Below are 16,137 nucleotides of genomic sequence, written 5' to 3'. Positions count from 1 at the left end.
GTTAGCCAAGGATTGTAACAGAACATTATTTGCAAGCAACAAATAACTAATATTTAATTTTTAAATACTGTATGCTATATTAATACTATGACATATATTTGTAGGCCAAAATCTTGGAACAGTTAGCATTTTAACTAGTGCTGTCAAACGATTAATCGTGATTAATCGCATCCAAAATAAATGTTTTTGTTTACATAATATAGGTGTGTGTATTGTGTGTGTGTGTATACAGGTGCATCTCAAAAAATTAGAATATGTGCACCTTTTCCTATCCAATTTCTTCCTTCCAGTCAACTTTGTATTTAATATGCTTTGATACAGCACTCTGTGAACAGCCACCCCTTTCAGTAAAGACCCTCTGTGACTTACCCTCTTTGTGGAGGGTGTCAGTGATTGTCTTTTGGACTGTTGCCAAGTTATCTGTCTTCCCCATTGTGGTGGTTTCAATAAACAAGAGATACCCCAAATTTATAGTGTAGGGATGGTCATTTATTGAAACTCAAATGTAAATATTGTAATATTTTGAGATACTGGATTTTTGACTTTCATAAGCTGTAAGCTCTAATCATCAAAATTAAAACAAAAAACTTGAAATGTTTTACTTTACATGCAATGAATCTAGAATATATGCAATTTTAACTTTTTGAAAAAAGTTACAAGAAAAAAATGAACTTTTTCATGATATTCTAATTTTTTGAGATGCACCTGTATATATATATATATATATATATATATATATATATATATATATATATATATATATATACACGTGTGTGTGGATTTTGATGTGAGAGGACTACAGGGGATGCACTTTTTCACAGAAGGAAGCATTGTTATGGATTATGGATATTTTGGCCAGAAGCAACAATTTAAAGTTAAAATGCCTTAATGATGGTTTTGTTTCTTAATACAAACATGCAACTTTTCACTTCACAAGATGTTATTGATGGACTGGAGTGGTGTGGATTACTTTCATCAGCTGTTAGGACTCTCATTCTGACAGCACCCATTCACTGCAGAGGATCCAATGGTGAGCAAGTGATGTAATCCAAAATTTTTCAAAATCTGTTCAGATGAAGAAACAAACTCATCTACATCTTGGATGACCTCTAGGTGAAAACATTTTCAGCAATTTTTTGGGTGAACTATTTAAGCATTTTTAATCCCTCATTACCATAACACACAAAAAATTACAAACGTATTATTGAACAATTCTAATGAACATAATGAACAAATTATACAAAAAATAAAATTACAATTGCTGTGTATGTAGTTGTGTTTAATTTACTCATTAAAATGTTTGTTTCTTGTACAAAAAATAAAATGTCATGAAAATAATGTCCCAATGATAAAAAATAAATAAATCTTATAGGGGGTTCATTTTATTAATGCTGCATTTTTATTAATATTTTGGTGTTAAATATGGCCTGGATGTTTTGGTAAGATTCACCTAGAAACATAATTTACCTCTCCACAGCAGGCCATTTTCTACACAAGAATGTTTATTGTTGTACAAGGTTTGTGTGCCAGTGTGTGCGTATGTTAACATGTTTAAAAGCTTTGGTTTGTGCATTAGCTGATATTTCAAGTGGTGACAGCACTATTTCAAATCAGAGACCTACACTTAAAAGCATTCCTGGTGCGCATTCTGTCTCTCCATCTCTCCTGTGACTCTTTCATTACTGTTCAAACAGCACACTGACTGCTGAAAGAGCATCAAGCATCATTGGTCATTCTTACACTGCATCCCTCCAAGAAACTATTACATTAGCGGGAATTTGCTTAAAGAGCAAACAAAGTCAGACATCACGAGTGTAAACTCGAGTCATCCTTTTGAGACCACTATATGACCTACCACCTCTCATTCATCTGTTTCAATTAGACGCTGCCCTTACAAATTGACCAATGTAGAAACTATGACTACACACACACATTCACAAAAGGGCTTTTCTTAAGCATTCCCTTTTTTCTTCTTTTTTAGTCTGCAGGGACTTTTTCCAAGTTATTTTGTTATTTAAGGAATGTGAACTTGAGAAAACATGTTCCTCCCTCTTATCACATCGCAGGGTTTCAGCTGTTCTGTCTGTATCAGAATCGACAACTGAGCATCTAATTGGAGGTGTGCGAGGTTTGTGTCACTTAACAGGTAATAATCACAGCCTAACTTAACTGCATTTATTTTGTTTTTGAGAGGAACGTGTTCAGCACATTTTTATCTAAACGCCGCTTTCAGCAGCGTCGCGATGTCTGTCATTAACCACTACAGAAGTTCACTATACAAGATATTTCTACTAAGTATTTTGTGTCATATATTAAGGGGTTTGGCTGAAAAAAAATTGTTTGGGAATCTTGCATTACATGAACAAATATTAATAAACAGCAATGATATTATACATCCAAGTTTTCAAAGCTAATTGGTATGACGCACAATAGGATCGTTAGAAAGGAAACTTTAAAAGTGAAAAAGAAGAATTAGGGGGAAACAATAAATTATGAATAATTTGCTGCCATTGTATGAATAATATGCAATCATGTAATCCATAAAAAGTAACTGTAACCTAATTTTTGGAATCTGATTACGTAATCTCTTCACCGTACGCTAGGGTAAACCTACAGTTCGCATGATGTAATCATCAGCATATATGCACATACTGTACAGTCTGCCTTAAAACTGAAGAAACAGAACAACAATAACAACATCACACTACTGGAGACACTGCAAAAATAGATGCAAGCACTGACCTAGGGCATGTGTCAGGAGGTTAAGTGAGTTTAAACTAGTGCTGTCAAATGATTAATCGCGATTAATCGCATCCAAAAAGTTTTTGTTTACGTAATATGTGTATGTGTACCGTATAAATACACACACATACAGTATAAATTTTGATAAATTGATATAAATTTTTTGAAATATTTACATGTACAGGGCTCAAGACAAAAAAAAAAAAAAAAAAAACGAGCAAGGAGCCATTGGCTCCTATAAGAAAAAAAACTTAGGCGCCAAATTATTTTTTTTAGGAGCCACAGAATAAAAGTGTTTTATTTTATTATCCCCCCCACCCTGCCCTACATTTTAACATTTCAATCATACTGTCATGTGTTTATGTCTCATATTGTCTTTACTTCATTTTAAGCACTTGAGCACTTTATCAGCATTTTTAGCATCTTGTAGATGATCAGGTCGACCTAACGTTCACTTAAAGTGGGAACTAAATGTCTTTTCCAACTTGAAATATACAGTCACAAAGAATTGTTCATTACACAGAATCTGTACCAATATCATGGACCATAAGTATCACTTGACCACTGAGTGTAGTTTGGGCTCCTCCTCAATGCATCCTATAAATGTTGTCATATGTCTTTCACACATTCAGTCTGTTTTTCTTCATTAGTAACATGCAATTTTATAGGAGTTGAATCATGTAGAAAACAGATTAAGTTAAAAAATATTAATATGCAATAGCGCATAAATATATCAAAATGCTCCTTTATAGTTATTTTTCTAGCTGACTGATGAGTTTAGGGACACTAGGTCTTATTGCGTTGCATTGTTTAAGCTTTACATGTTTTCTGAAGTTTAAAACACTGAATGAGCTTTTACATGAGACATTTCAGTAAATTGTTGCTACTGTAGGCTCTCTTATAAAATAGCCTACCTTTGATGTTAATTCATGTTCATTTCGTACTGTAGTAGTAAATCAAAATAATGGGTTCACTGCTGCTTGAACTGAGGCGCTAAAGCGATCACGCGCCTGCCGCGTTAAAGAGCGCCAAAACCGTATTGCTTGAACTTCTTTGTGAATTTGGCATCATTTTAAAGCTGATACTTTGCTTATTAAAAAGTAACAAAGTTTTTTGCGATTACTGGACGGCAAGTGCGCTACAAGTAATACAAAGTTCACGCATTAACAGAAAACAGCATCTAGACTTAAGCTGGCTGCACACTAGACGATTTTCAAATCTTAACCGATTTTAAAACCATGGGAGACCACAGACATGAAGACAGTTCAAACGATTTTTAGCCTTAAAATCCTCTGAACGCGCACGCTAGATATTCGAGCAGACCGCGAGACCGCACACTTGAAGATTGTAGGAACGATTTCACAGTGAAACGTGATCTCACGGAGACTAGTGAGATCAAACGTGACTAGAGAAGAAAAACAAATAGAGGACAATCGACGTTGTCAGCTGGCTCTCCTGGCGTGCATTCTGTTTCACAGTGAAAAACAAAGTATACAAAAGAATGTGGGTGATGTTCTCTGCTTTCACGGCATGTTTGTGGCTGCCAGGTTTCAACTATTGAAGCACGCAACATCCAGTGAGTGATGCTTGCTTGCTCTCATTGGCTATCGCGAGTATCGCGTCAGAGGTAGCCCGTCTTGATCAGGAGAAGATAAATAATCGTAATGACACCACACAATAGAGGATTTTTGAACCAAAAAATAGTTTACGACAAGCCACGAATCGGGCCACACCCCCCGATCATTAGGGAGTGCAAATCGGGCTTAAAATCCTCTAGTGTGCGGCCAGCCTAAGATTTGGGTAAGAAGAAGCCATATTATTATTATAATATGTAATGATTATAAATGAGAATTGTTGACGATATTGCCAATATCCACAGAGCTGACATCTTTACCTGTACAAGTTTGTTCAAGTTGTGCACGAAATATACACAGCTTTTCTGCACTTTCACTTTGCATATCTTCGTCATTTCGATCTCTCGCGCGCTGCACAACTGAGCTGCATTTAGCAGACTGTGTGCGACAGCGCTGCTGTGCGGCAGAGACGAGGACTCTTTGAAACTTGTTTCCACTTAAACTTTGTTTAGCATCGTCTTTTAATTTTAAGTTTAATACGTGAACATAAAAGATCTGATCGCAAAACCATCAGGAAAAAAGGCATTGCATGCAAATTTTTAAGTCATAACATGTAAATATATAGTCACCAGTGGCGACCTCAGCAAAAACTTCACTAGCAAATTAATATTTTAGGTCGCAAATGCGACCGTTTTAGTCGCAGTCTGGAGCCCTGTGTGTACATACATTTATATATTTATATTATTATATTATATATAAATATATTCATTATATAAACAACATATTTTTCTTAAATATATACTTGCATGTGTCTGCATTTATATATACATAAATATACACAGTACACACTCATATATTATGTAAACAAAAACTTTTATTTTGGATGCGATTAATCGCGATTAATCATTTGACAGCACTAGTTTAAACATTTACAAAACATATTTATTGCTTTATCACTAACTTCTGGAGAGAAATAGCACAGACACTGGACAAGAATAAACTTTCTAATGCGCGTGCGTCAAGTACCTGTGTTTGGATAAGCTATCAAATGCAGGACACATTGAAAGTCTATGCGTTCGTCTATAAGCACATGCTCAGTGTTCACATCAAAATATCTTTGGGCTTAATGTTTGTGGTTAGCAGATTAGCAAAACAGATTGTATCCTTAATAGCAGTTGATATTACTGCAATGTTTGTCATCTATGATACCGTAATACCTTCAGCCACACATTCCCCATTCTGTGGGAATCAGAATCATTAAGTGATCACATGTGTCTTGATATCAGTGAAGGCATCAGGTCCCCCAGTCTCACCCCACCGCCTCCTCTCTGTCCCCCTCTATCTCTCTGGGAAGTAAACGTGGGAGAGTGAAAACAGGAAGCCCAGGCTACCGTGTGACTCAAACGTACCGCCGGTATTTTTAGCTCAGCCCCAGCAGTACCCCGGCCCCTGTTTCCTCCGGGGCCACCGGGAGGATACTACTGTCCGCTCCTCTGTCGAGCCCCGCAGGGAAACAAGGTCAAGCTAAGAAAGGGTCCTGTCAATCCAGACAGCTTTTATATTGGTCCTGTCTGTCAATAGTGGCCTTAGTGCAGTGGCATTTTAAGGATATAAATACCAGAGCATTGCTGTGTGATCTACACACAACACCAACATGAGACAAAGGCTCAGATACAATGCAGCCTTACAACCAGAATCAAAACTGATCTATATATCAGCTATTTTACAACAGCTCCAAATGTGGCTCATTCAGAAAAGGAAATTTCAGTTTTATGATAGCAGTTTCACATTTGCACATTTTCATTTGTTATGAATAATCGCAGTGGCGATTACTACAAACGACTGCAGACTTCGGCACATTTTGTTTCCTACAATAAATTGTAGTAAAATATCCACCTTTTTGTTTTCTATTCTACAAAATATACTGTCTCTACTCCGAGCAGAGTATTCGCTGCAAATGGTTCAGTGCGAGAATGAACAGTCCTAATGAACAATTTCAGACCTTTTTGCACACCTGTTCGACCTGATTACATCAAAGAGTGATTTATTCACGAATCTGGCCAAAGTCCCTTTAAGGCAAGTCATACTCGAGCGTCCATTTTTTTTTAAATGCTTCTTAGGCAGTCATGCCAGTATAGCTCCTATCTCTTTGAATGGGGAAACATCAAATTTTTCAAAGCTAGGTTAATTAGTTATGATATAGCTGGGGACTACTTTCCGACGCTGCGTAATATCATTGCGCCTGCTGCACCCATGGTACGGCAGCAAAGTTCCTTGATTATTACGCCGGAATGAGAGTATAGTTCCTAGCCATATCGGCCCAGAAAATCGCAACTTTTCATTTTCCGTCAGTTCCCAGATAGCACACGTACGTCTGCAAGATGTCTGTTAAAGATCTCTTGATCTGGAAAGCATCTGCTGTCTACAAACGTCTGGCAGACGTCTTTCAGATGTCAGTTTTACATACATTCTAAATCATAAACATCTTAAAGACATCTAATAGACATCTATTTGACATCTAAAAGGAAATTCCTTGTTTTTATTATTTTTATTTCCATGTTTTTATTGATTTTTAATGTCTATTTCACTTTATTTTATGTAAAGCACTTTGAATTACCACTGTGTATGAAATGTGCTATATAAATAAACTTGCCTTGCCTTGCCTTGTCTATAGACGTATTGGAGATGAGCAAACACCCTAAATAATACGTCTTACAGATGTAAATGCAGACATCAAATAGACGTCTCGGAGATGTACGTGTGCTATCAGGGTTAGTACACGATGTAACTACAGAAGAGTCAAGTTTTAAATAGGAAAATTATCAAAACTCTTTGGTCATTTTTTAGCGAGATGCTAATGGTCTAATCCGATTCAATGATCTATGCTAAACTAAGCTAAAAGTGCCAGACCCGGAGATCGGCTGAATGGATTCCAAAACGGTAAAACTCTACTGTTTAGCTCTAGCGGAGTTGTAAAATGAGCCTATTTCCAAAAAAAGTGGAGTGTTCCTTTAAAGTTCAAGTTTCAAAAATATTTAAAATCACCAATGAAATCTAACATCAACTGTCACATAAAAGCTTATTTTTCAGGCTAGACCTGTGAAATTTCTCTCCCATTCATAAGTAACATGATCTTTGTATATCTAAAGCCTTTGATCTGGCATCGCTAGTACTGATACTAAACAGCTGATAACTTGACTGCTAAAATATAATTAGGATTATCGGAATACGGTAATCTTCATTGACACATTTAGCAGTAATATCTTACTAAGGCACAGTGGTTTTACAGGGTCTAGCAACTTCCTTGGTATAATATGGCAATTAAAATCACACACATCACACATCCAACTATGTGTTCAGCATCATTCCTTCTAATATTTAGTAAAGTCATGTCTGCATGTTATAGAAAGCAGTCTCAGATTATTAGCTGCTATTTCCTGCAGCAAGAACATCCTAAAACAGACACTAAGGGCAAAGATGGATGTCGTCGCAGAGGGCGTGTGTGTTGTGTCTTTAAGCAAGAAGAGCTTTGAGAAGCAGCCAGGATACTATTCTTTTCTGCAGATCTGCATCAGGAGCTTGAAGGTAAGTGGAAAATAAACGTCTCCAAATGCTGCTTCGCCCAGCACCAACAGACAATCTGCCCAGTCACCAGTAAGCCTTTCCCACACAGCAGCAAACCAGTGAAGAGCACAGATTCCCAGCTGCTTCATGACAAAGCTAACACTAAAGCACAATTTCATATCACGATTCAATAAAGCCATTCATCAACCATTCAATAAAATATGAGGCTATCTATTTATGTTAAGAGTTTCATATCCAGGAGCTGAGAGCCCATTCTGTGTGGTTAACCTTTCAGGAAATTCAATCCTTCAGTGAGTGACAGTGTCTGTGGGGATATTATTTACACCTTCTCCTGTGTCACTCCACAGGTTTACACACAGTTCACACACTATTCAGTTCACAAGACCGTTTAAGCTGTATCATAGTCAATCAACAAACAAACAAATATATGAACGAGCAGACAGATGAATGAATGAATGAACTAGCAAATGAATGAGCAAAACGTGCAAATGACTGAACGAATAAAATGACAAAAACAAAATGTATGAACAAATGAACTAATGAATGAAAAAATTGAGTGAATGAATGAAAAAAAAAATAATGTATGAACCAAACACTTAAAAGAATAAATTAATAAATGAACGAACAAACAAATAAATAAACAAGCAAATGATATGAATAACCTAATTGAGCAGAAACAGAAGAATGCTTCTCTACTTGAAGCTACTAATTTGGCTAATCAACAATTAACCGTCATCTGTTCATCACTGGATGATACGTGGGATGTTAAAGGTGAAGTGTGTCATAGGTTGATAAAACGAAAACTGTTAATAATGTGGTTCAATGGCTCTATCAAAATATACAGATTACAAGTGAGTGCAAAAACCTTACCTCCATACTTCACACTGGAGAATGATCAACAGTAAACAGCTTTGTCTCATTTAGGTGTTAAATATGAAGGGTTAACCCCTTAAGCTGAATGAATCTCTGTTCAAGCGTAGGGTTAAATGTTGGTACTTTACTTTCTGACCACAAACACGCTGCAGCTTAATACGTTTGTCACTTTTGAGTACTTAAATGTTTTTTACACACAGGTTCTTTAAGGGAGGGACAATGGCATTCCACAACCAAATTTGCTTTAGAAAATTTCTATAAATCGGTCAATTTACATTAAGTATGCAGTGCACATAACTAAACAACTAGTTTAAAAAGATCACCCAAAAATGTAAATTCTATCATCATTTACTAACCCTTATGTTATTCCAAAGCCAAAGTATGACTAACTTTCTTCTGTCATTTTGAAAGGTTGAATATCTGGCGCCTACTGGACTGGAGTATGAGAGATAAATAGCATGCACCACAATTTTACTGTTAAAATGGTTTAAACTGCATTGTTTATCACCTAAACCAACTGACCTATCGGTAAGCCCCTCCCCTTGAATACAAATGAAGACAAAGACGTTCATTTTCTGTTTGTCATACACTCATTAAGTTTAAATTTTCATCAACTCAAGCAGAGCGTTAATGTTATCTTGTGCTTTAGCAAGGTATCTCTGGCTAAAACGTTAAAGTTAGTGAGTCAATGCTAACAATCCTAAATAGCGGACTGATCGCGTCTTGTACAGTGTAGGTCAAAAACACATAAACGAAGGTCTACATTTCAGTGCCTCTCCATATTAAACTGGTTAAATGTACATTAATTTAATCATACCCTGCAATTTTGATAGCGGCTGGTTCTGAAATAAATCTGTCATGACAGCAACAGTTACTCACAATCAGAGTACGTGAGCAAAGCAGAGCGGTCTGATTTTGATTGGGCGATAAGCGGATTTTTTAAAAGTCGGAGTGTCGTGGTTTTCACTCGCTCCAAGAGCGCTCCATCACGAGTATAATTCATGCCAACGACCCGTAATATAACTGCATATTTAGCAAGAATTCACATGTTAAACATATTTAGCCAGCAAGACAGAAAAGGATCACTCAAATCAGAAAGAATGTGAAGGCTATGATGACGGCAATGGACATGAGCAGGAAGTTATATTTCTCAAGGAATTTATTTGTTCCTTCTGAATATTTTCAGCTGACAGCTGACTTTTTTTTTCTCAGAATTGCGTGAAAATGTATTTAACTCAGACTGAAAGTCAAAAATAATTCAATGTCTATGAGAAGGATGCAATGCTTATGCAATATTAGAATTTGCAAAGTTGAGGCATGACCATGGGACAGCGATATGCTCACTGGGGACACAACCATCAGGAACCATTTAGTCTCCAGGGCCACCATTTTCCAAAACTACAACCTTGGATACTCCAGAAGTGCAATGTGTCAGGTTCTCAGAGACTTTGCTTGGGTAAAAAAAAACAATCCTAAAAAATGACCCTCATTTAATGAGAATCACAAGCTGAAGTGTTATGAAATACATGAAGAATGATTTTTATAGGCTTTATTGACATAAGTTGAGAGTGACTCTTGAAGGACCAGCATCACTCTCTCTTGTCCCACTCTTTCAAGAATTTATCTTCCAGAATCTGGCAGTAAGTTTTAGGAGTTAATTCCAGACAGGCTGGAAGACGATGAGATCAGATCTCTGAGGAGCACTGGCTGTTGTCAGACTCCATGTGCAAACAAAAATCTCACTGGATTATTACAATTAATGGCAAAATGAATATTTGGAAATGTAAACTGATATCTCCTACTGACAAACTACAGCAAAAGATAGGAATAACTGACTTAAAACCATTTTTAGCTGGTGAAAATACTAGTGTTATAATTTTGGCCACCACTGTAATTGTCCATGAAGGCTGGAAGTGAAAAACATAATGCATAGTTATTAGGCAGGTTTTGCCATTAATTGTAATAATCCAGTGAGATTTTTGTTTGCACATGGAGTCTGACAACAGCCAGTGCTCCTCAGAGATCTGATCTCATCGTCTTCCAGCCTGTCTGGAATAACTTGAAGAAACAGAACAAACTGAGACAGACAACATCCAGAGGAACTGTGGCAAGTCTCCAAGATGCTTCAAGAGACCCACCTATGCACACAATGTAGCTCCTGCTCAGGACCACCTTATAACCAGCTATGGACAAGCTTAAACCAGTTTATGACCAACTAAGGACCAGCTCAAACCAGCTGCCATGCTTCAAAACATATGCTGTTTTTTTCAACAGGGATTTCTGGTTAAGGGAAAACCTCTATCCATTTAATCTCTCTCAATGAAAAATAAGTTTGACAGTCTACTTCCCTATCCTCTAATTTACTAGCTTTGAGAAAGAGGAAAAATAATGTCTGCCAGATTCAGCCCATCCACTTTCTAAAGTGTCAGGCCGAGACACGGTTTAAAATCAAGTTGCTCTTCTAAAGCCAAGCGCACACTTAAAGACTCCTCGTCTCTTGTTTTATGTCTTGTTGGTGCGTGCATTTCACAACTGAATGCAGACTAGCCGTCTGTTTGAATATGCATACCTTGTTAACGAAACTGAACATCATGAAAATCATTTGGTTCTGAACAACAACCGGTTCTCAGCTAACAGCCCTACTGAGGGCAGATAAAGGACAGTGCAGACAGATATGGGGGGCATGTGGAATCAGCCCAACCTCTAACTTATGTTTACACAGCCAGCAGACCACGGCCTTCACACCTCCAACTGGCCCCACCATGCAGCTCTCGGTTAAAGCAAACGGAGATGAAAAGCTCCTGCAATGAGCTGCCTGGGATGAACAACATAACACTGACATGCCCTTTAGAACAAAATAAGCATACAGCGTGCAAGTGCAGGCCCGACCGAAGAGGAGTTGCCTTTGAAATAGGTGTGAGTGTGTTGTGTGCATATAAAGAGTTTGTGGGAAAATAGGTGACAGAGCAATTCTCGTAGTCTGACCAAACCTCTACAACCTTTCTCACACTTTCACACAAATTTCTTTCAAATTACGCAAACGCTGTCTGTGAGCCAGTCAAAGCCTACCTCTGCACACATCTGTCCCACAGATTGATGCTCTTTTTCTCTTCGTACACTATCAGGCACTTGCTTGTCTTGACAGATACTCACTATGACACGCTCTGCCAGGAATCCTGCTCGCCTGAGGACGCAAGGCTTGGGTAGGGTTGCACCAAATGTTTGTATGTTCTTTCTTAAAATGGGATATTCTCAGCAGGGGCTTAGCAGCTACTAATTTTTTGTAAATACCTCTCTGGTTAATTTGGTTGCATCGTTTGCTTTTTAAGCAAAACTAGGTCGTAAAACCTCAGTGAAATAACGTGTAATCATATAATATGACATTTACCTTTATCCAATGAGCAGCTAAAAATATTTAGCATTTCAGTTTTACCTTAATATGAGTTTGTTTAAAGCATATTTTGCCTCATGTAACTCTTATTGGTAATAAATATAATTACCATAATACATACATTTACATTTACATTCAGTTAGACTTTTAGTAGATGCTTTTATCCAAAGTGACTTAAGGAAAGTCACAAGCAATTTGCCATAAAAGCCAACAATATTCATAGTACACAATCCCAAATTTAAAGTATGGAGTTACAATATAGAAATAATCATTAAATGTAATAAACAATATTTTTAAATAGCCTACTGTACATTTTAATTATATAAATTACAATATCTAAAATTATGATAAATAAATACTAATACAACAAAATTTCCTTGTGCTCAATATAAATGAACACAAATGTCAACATCCTCATGTACTGTATGTCTAGGAATTAAGTCAAACCAAACATAAGATCAGTGTAAATCAATAGATTTAGCCATTTTGTTCCAACCGCTATTCCTATATATCATATATATATATGTACAGTATTTTTCAAGTACATTGAGTGTTATGAAGCTCTGATGTCTAGTACTGTGTAAGCTGTAAATTAGTGCTCATGTAAGCCCCAACTAGCATAGGTTTCAACTCAGGACTGGTGTAACCAGCCCATAGTTACTTGTTTGCACAGTCATTATCAACTGCAAGCAGGATTTACTTTGTGAGCTCTACCTAAGAAATCCTCAACTTTTCATGTGTCAACAAACTGAAGATATCCTAAATATGGAAGTAAATTAATGGGAGAACAGATTTGCTTGAAGCATTGGTTGCAGTTTTAGTAAGAATTAGAGAGCTGTTCGAAATGGAACACATGAAAATTAGATGTTAATGCTAAATGCATGCATCTGCTTATATTCATGTTCATATTTCAACTCATAATTCAGGCAACATCTCTGTATATGAACCCATGTACTTGTGTAAATATATCAGATCAGGATGCCCATTGCCCAGATTATCCACATGAGAATATATAAAGCTCTGTCTTTAATAATAAGGCTCAGTCCTGTTGGAGATGGCAACATAAAGGCAGGCGACTGTACTGCTCAACACCACAATAAAGCTTATGACGGAACATCAATAATTCACATCTCCGTCTGTGTTCGACTACAAAGAGCAGAGCAGTTTCCAGGGTCACTTGGAGTCTGCGGCCAAGCCATGTCACACACTGCACACCTGCCATATCAGGGGCCTTAATGGGACCAAGACCAATGCTGTATACTGATATTCAACCAAACTATTCACTCTCATTGAAATGATATACAATGATATTCCATATTACTTAGTGTACTGTTCATTGATATTCTATTACTCTATTATACTACTATTCATTGTTTCGACTGAACACGAAACATTCGGACAGGGCAGCCAGGATATGACCTATGTGACTGTCATTGTGTTTGTCAGTGATGATCAAATACAGGTTTAGGACTGATTTGAAAGCATGTAAAAATGGTGTAAAATGACATGAAAATGATGTAAACATTATGATGGCTGTTGTATATTTCAGTCATAATAGTGGTGTGATTTTAGATGACTATGACTGTTTTCAAGTTAGTATCACTAAAATGTAGCTGCAATTATTATATTTCTGACTTCCATAGCCTACAAGTACTAATACATATAATTCTGTATTCATCATTATCTAGCCAGTATTAAATATATTTTTATCATGTAATTTAGAAACGTTAGATTACCTGAAAAAATATCAGATGTACAAATACCGTCCTAACATCAACAGATTAAAAGATGCAAGTTGTCAGACCATTTGGCATCAGATTATCATATGTCTGCATTAATGATGGCTGCATGGCTCTTTGTAGCTGCAGAAATATTTATGACAGGCAGCAACCTCTTTCGTCGTCTCTATGCAACCGGGGTTATCTGAGCATTCATCTGAGGCCTTTGCTGCAGAAATGATGCAGGTAGCATCAGAGAAAGAGGAAAGCACAACACACACCTGCTGCTGGCGCATCCATGTGTTTTCATTTTGGTGTAACCATATTTTGAACATTTAAGTTGTTTACCAAGGGCAATACAATTTTACAGGTAGCCTTTAATTTTTAAATTAACAATTTTTTTGTAGCATGTTTGTTATTTAAATATATGATAAATATTAAACCTGTTATATTTTCTCGAGTATTAACGCACTGTACGTTCCATACTGATAGCAATGAAAAGTTGTGTAGACCTATGGTTGTTATGGTTGCCTCTGCAGGTTTAAGCAAATTCTGTTTGCTAGCATCTATTTGGTGACAGGTGATGCCTCCTCTGACTTGTAACTTAACTTTTGTAGTTGCTGAAATGTTAACAAACACTGAAATGCAAATACACTTGCATGTATCAAAAATAAGGACTCTTAAGAGCCCCCTCCCCCCCCGCCTACCCTACGACTTTTGTTTCGACTGGAGAATCCAGCTGTTGACTGAGTTTTGGAACATGGAAGCCAGTTTCTAGGTCATTTGCTAGTGCAAACTAGTAGACTGGTTTAGACCAGCAACAAACCAACTACCAGTTAGTCCTACTGCTGGCTTTGGAATATGGTGGCGTCTTAATGATCAATTCTTTAACCATGTTCCAAATCACAGCTGCCATTAAATGGATTTTCCAACATGGTTGGAGGCACCCTGAAATATCCACAAAACACATTACCCAGTCCTCGAAGTGTTTGCTGCCGTTTTGCAGCACTTCCTCGAACTGAATGGTGCAGTTGGCTACAAAGTCGTCATAGCCAATCGGCGCGTCGTGAAACACCGACAGCTCGATCTTGCGGCCGTCATGCACCTCGGTCACAAACTCATCGTGCCAGACGGGACTGTTGGTCTTCTGCTTGGTCGAGGTCTGACCCACGCGAAAATCATCTACGTTGAGGGCAATGTACGTGTCCAGCAGGAAGGTTCCCGTCTTGGGGCCGACGGCGTGTCTCAGAGACCAGGCTGTGGGCTTCAGGTCCAAAGCCTCGCAGATCTTAATCTTCAGCAGACCATTAAAAAACACCATGGCCACTTTTGAGAGCTTTAGTAACAATATTCCTCTTCAGCGCCTGGTTAATTATTCAACCAGTGCATGTCACGGTCCACCGGTTTGTGATTGTTTCTCCTAATGAAATAACGGTAAATGCCCTTCTTCGTCTTCGTGGATCTGCATACAAAGTGTAGAAGGTCCAGACAGAAAGGGAATCTATTGCTATGACCTACGGACAACCTGCATGTGATCTCGAAGCTGTCCAAAAGCCGCTGTAGGCAGTCAGCAATGCAAGTTGGATTGAAAAAGGACAGCTACAGTGTGTCAGCAGCGATACGACCAGCATTCCTCGCCTCAAAATACGCCAGAAATATATGCTGGATCTCCCCAGGGTGAGCAGCCCGTTCCCTCGTCTGACTGGAGCGCTGGATGTGTCTCCTCCGCGCATTGGGAGGAAAGTTATCCCTGCAAAAGCGTCTTTCTGTTCGCCCCAGACAGAAGAACCAGTGTTTACAAGGGTCCCGTACTCACTTGCTTTTTCCAGGATCCTTGTTTGTCCGTCGGAACTTCCTGCAGACCTGCCTCTTTTTCTCCCGACTGTGTGTGTGTGTCTGAAGGCTGGTCCAGGAAATGCGCAAAACACGTCAGTTATTGCGCGGAGAGGGCTGAGTGATTGCGGCACTGGAGCGGCCCTGCTGGAACCACTGCTTCGGCTCTCTGGTCAAGCATCACCCACAGGGCTGTAAAGATGAAACGTGCGTGCGTGCGTGTGTGCGTGCGCGCGTGTATGTGAATAGCAAGTGTGAATAATGCACCCTGCTCAAGTCATGCAATGCAGACGAGCGTACGGACCATAAAGACCACAGGTGTCTCAATTCTTAGTCATGTTTTACTTGTTTATATCATTAATGATTATTTGAAATGACATGGTCTACCCCAATGCCAGTAGCAATGCATTATTAGTCTTTC

At 38.0% G+C, this 16,137-nt stretch overlaps 1 protein-coding gene across 2 annotated transcripts in view; it reads right to left on the bottom strand.

The window, feature by feature from the left end:
• LOC306882377 (protein kinase C epsilon type-like) overlaps positions 1–15,929 on the bottom strand; it is a 109,468-nt gene extending 93,539 nt beyond the window's left edge. For both annotated transcript variants that reach the window (XR_013785241.1, XM_079436959.1), the window contains exon 1: positions 14,857–15,929. Coding sequence is in view for 1 of the 2 variants with exons in the window: in XM_079436959.1 (XP_079293085.1) it covers positions 14,857–15,204 (348 nt within the window). In the remaining variant the exon portion in view is untranslated. The remainder of the gene's footprint in view (positions 1–14,856) is intronic.
• Positions 15,930–16,137: the final 208 nt, after the last annotated feature.

The sequence above is a fragment of the Barbus barbus genome (assembly GCF_936440315.1).
Source record: "Barbus barbus genome assembly, chromosome: 16".
NCBI classification, from domain to species: domain Eukaryota; kingdom Metazoa; phylum Chordata; class Actinopteri; order Cypriniformes; family Cyprinidae; genus Barbus; species Barbus barbus.
The sequence above is the reverse complement of the archived record's forward strand: the minus strand, read 5'-3'. Positions and strand labels throughout refer to the sequence as shown.